Source organism: Mirounga leonina, unplaced genomic scaffold (genome assembly GCF_011800145.1).
Source record: "Mirounga leonina isolate KUSES-001 unplaced genomic scaffold, KU_Mleo_1.0 Mir_454, whole genome shotgun sequence".
NCBI lineage: Eukaryota > Metazoa > Chordata > Mammalia > Carnivora > Phocidae > Mirounga > Mirounga leonina.
Genome location: NW_023270763.1, coordinates 17,157,340 through 17,160,775, shown reverse-complemented (window position 1 = coordinate 17,160,775; position 3,436 = coordinate 17,157,340). Strand labels below are relative to the sequence as shown.

The 3,436-nt window shown below is 53.8% G+C and overlaps 1 protein-coding gene across 1 annotated transcript; it reads right to left on the bottom strand.

Annotated features, from left to right (window-relative positions):
- Nucleotides 1-48: 48 nt before the first annotated feature.
- Nucleotides 49-3,299, bottom strand: ASPHD1 (aspartate beta-hydroxylase domain containing 1). Its single transcript, XM_034988913.1, has 3 exons — nucleotides 2,281-3,299; nucleotides 1,009-1,122; nucleotides 49-479 (listed from the first exon to the last, which is right to left on the bottom strand). The coding sequence occupies exons 1-3, from the start codon at nucleotides 3,158-3,160 to the stop codon at nucleotides 370-372; spliced, it is 1,104 nt and encodes a 367-aa protein (XP_034844804.1). The 5' UTR covers nucleotides 3,161-3,299; the 3' UTR covers nucleotides 49-369.
- Between the last annotated feature and the right edge of the window lie 137 nt (nucleotides 3,300-3,436).

The window sequence follows — 3,436 nt, the reverse complement described above, 5'->3', positions numbered from 1 at the left end:
GCCATCTTCTCAATCTATTACATATTATTTATTTTAATTTTCTATTAAATTATTGGAATAAAGTTGAGCTGAGGGTCTGGTGCTGGCTCCGGGGGAGAGGGTCAAGGAGATGGCTTGTGTTAAGGAGGTACTTGGCTAGTTGGATGGGAGAGGACAGGAGCCCCCGCCCCAAGCCTTTTACTGGGCTGGTAGCTGGATGAAGGAGTTAGGAGAGGACTTAAAATCTGTATTTCAGTGTAGGCTGGCCAGTTCCCACCCTCAGCCCCACCCCACCCCCTGCAGCGTAGAGGAGGTCCAGGCTACCACTCAAGCCATCCCTGGGTAGTGCAGCACCTCTCCAGCTCAGGTGTCTGAAGGGAGCCCCTTCCTTCAAGGGTCTGGTGCGAAGACAAAGTCAAGGGCCTGGCGCTCGGCCCCGGCCACGTTGGGGTGCCAAAGGTCCACGATGAAGACCACCCGAGGCCCGTCTTCGGGAGAGCCTAGGGCAAATGGGGATGGAGACAAGAGAGTGGCTGACATTAACTACTTATCTGCCAGAGTACTCACCACATACTCATAACAGCCAGCACTTGGCAATTAAGTGCCAGGCTCTGTTCTAACCCCTTATATGTGTTAACTCTTACTCATCAAAACAAACTGCAAGTCAGTACCATGATTATTCCCATTTTTATACGAAGTAACTGAGGCACAAAGAGGTTAAATAACTTGCCCAAGGTCACACAGCTAGTAAGTGCCAGAGGTAGGACAGGAACCCGGGTGGTCCAGGCCCAGGGCCTTGTTAACCACTTTGCTGTGCACCTCCATGACCTCATTTAATCCCTGCAGTCACCTGCTAAAGAAGGTGGTCGCCCTACTTCACAGGTGTTGGGGGAAGTTATGTGACTTGTTCAAGGTCATGAGCTGGAAGGTGGTAGTGCTAGGGCAGGGAGCCAGTTGCGCCTGAATCCGCAGCCTCTATTCCCCTCCACTCAGTCTCTCTTGCCTCCTAACAGAACTGGAGCCCATTACCATTATGAGCCACTGTGTTCAGGAAGGAGTCGTCCACCAGTAGACAGTGTCCCTCAGCCCAGCACTGGGGCTCGCCCCCGACCACGAGCTCACAGCCGGGAGGAATCTTCAGGCCTGTGGAAAGAGATCCAGGCATCCAACACCCCCGCCTCCATCAAAGGGGCCCACCCTATTCAGTCAAAAAGCAGCTTGAAGGTCTTCAAACGCCCCATGTACTGTCCCTCCTTGCTCTCTGGAAGGTGTCCCAGATGTAATTACAATATAGTAGCAGATGAGAGAAGTGCTGGGAGATAAGGGAAAGGCAGTGCAAAGCACAGTCTACTGTTCCAGAGAAAAGGGAAGGCTTCCCGGAGGAAGCGGCATCTCTTCTTGGGCTTCTGCCAATTTAGTTCAAGAACCTACTTACTGTGTGCTCGGCCCTCATTAGTATAAAACTAATAGATCCATTTTGGCCCAAGGACCACAACACAGTAAAGTGCTTTGAGAAACCTGAGCAGCCAACTCAAATGATGGGGAAAAGGAGGACCCCCCCCCCCAGAGGAGGTGTGGCACTTGAAAGTGGGAGTCCTGAAGATTGAGTATTTTTCCAGGAGGTGATAGGTGATAAGGAGGAAAGACATTCTAGGCTGAGGATCGAGTGTGGCATCTGCCAGGATCAACCAGAAGGCTCTCCTGATCTGATGTGTGGTGGGAGGGAAGGGGAGGAAGGGAACAGCTGGGAGATAAGGTGAGAAAGAATCTGGACTTGATCCTGAAGCCAGTGTGCTTTGAAGTGAAGGACACATCAAACTGATGGCACAGGAAATGATTTTAGGCAACACAAGGTTTTAAATAACCCTGCATTAAATAACAAAGTTATTTAGGGTAGGGTAGGCTTCAGTCTCAGACTAGAGTATTTAACTAGAATTTTTAAAGCTTTTTTTTTAAGTTTAAATTTGTTTTTATGGGTACTTTCTATTTTAGCGCAAGTAATACTGATTATCATTGTTCTATAAAGATTCCTTTTAAATAAATAAGCGAAACAAAATGTAAGGGGAATAGTATCAAGAAACATAGTCCAGGTGGTAAATGACCATGGCAAAGCTTATGAAGATGGTTGGCAGGTAATCGAAGCTTAGAAAATGCTGCTGTGGGCAGCAGGGAGTCACGGAAGACTTCCGAGAAGACAGGCATGATCAGAAGCACAGTGTAGAAAGCTCTGGTGGCAGAGAAGACAGTCTGGAGGAGGAATCATGGAGGCAAGGAGGTTGTCTGTAGGCAGCATCTACTTACCCAGATGGCATCTGACCCGGGCATTGGTGGGCCCACAGCGACCCTCAAGCCGGGCCCCAGGCAGGAGGACAGAAAAGCCAGCATTGCCGAAGGTGTTGGCACTCATAAAGCTCCGCAGCCCCCTCAGTGCCCGATAGGCCCCCGGACACCGGCGGCAGTTGCTGGGTTGGCACCGGCCTGCTTGGTACAGCAGGAGCTGGTAGCACCCAGGGGCCAGGGGTGGGGACCAGCCCCGAGGCAGAGGAGTAGTCCCTGAGAAGTCCCAGCTCACAGCCCCGAAGTCCCGCAAAATGGCAGGGAAGCTGCTCTCCAGGAGCTCCACGTCATGCCGCTGGGCATCCCGTGGCACGAAGGGGGCTGAGGGCAGGTCTGGCAAAAAAAGCAGGCCTGGGCGCTGAATGCCCAGGACCCCCGGCCCTCCCCCAGGGCCTGGGCCACCTTGAGCTGCCCGCCTCACCCTACCCATGCCCGCCCAGGAGTAGCGCCTGGCGTAGGCCCGCAGGCGACGGCTCACTAGGCCTTCTGCCCTGGGTCCTTCCCTAGGCTCCCCAGAGCTCCCTGGGCTTGGCCTGCCAGTCTCAGAGCATCCCCTAGGCCCCCCACTGACACTCCCAGCCCGACTCCCAGCCCCGAGAGCCTGCATGTCTTGGGAGCCCAGGCGGTAACAGTACCAGAGGAAAAGGGAAGTGAGGGCTCCGAGGAGCAGGGTGAGGGCTGAGGAGGCCAAGGGCGATGGCCACGCAGGCATGATGGGCAGGGAGGCCCTGACCAGGAGGCCTGGGGCATCTTCCAGACCCCAGTTCCCCTGTCCTCCCAGGTCTCCACCGGTTCCCTCTGTGGCTGCTCCCGGGTTACCCCCTGGGCTGTTTCCCCTCCACATTTCCCACTCTTGGTTCTCTCTCCTGAGGTCTTCTCTTCACCTTCTATCTCCCTCTTTCTCACCTTCTTCAAGTACCTCCCAACCCTCCTTTCTCTGTTTTTCCTTCTATCTCTCTCCCCTTCTACCTCTTCTTTCTCCTTCAACTCTCTCCTCTTCCTTTCCCCTCACCCCCTCTCCTTTCTCCTTCCGGCAGTTTCTCTCCCTCAGCCTCTCCTTTCCCCACCCTCTCTGTCCTTCCCTCTCCTTTCTTCTCTCCTCCCTCTCCTCCCCGCCTCT

What these genes read in the sequence shown, in the direction of transcription:
- ASPHD1 (XM_034988913.1), bottom strand. Translation starts at nt 3,160, where the DNA reads ATGTGGAGGGGAAACAGCCCAGGGGGTAACCCGGGAGCAGCCACAGAG. An exon ending in CCGGGTCAGATGCCATCTGG is followed by an intron (nt 1,123 to 2,280) that starts GTAAGTAGATGC and finishes CTCTTTCCACAG; the next exon opens with GCCTGAAGATTCCTCCCGGC. An exon ending in GAACACAGTGGCTCATAATG is followed by an intron (nt 480 to 1,008) that starts GTAATGGGCTCC and finishes CATTTGCCCTAG; the next exon opens with GCTCTCCCGAAGACGGGCCT.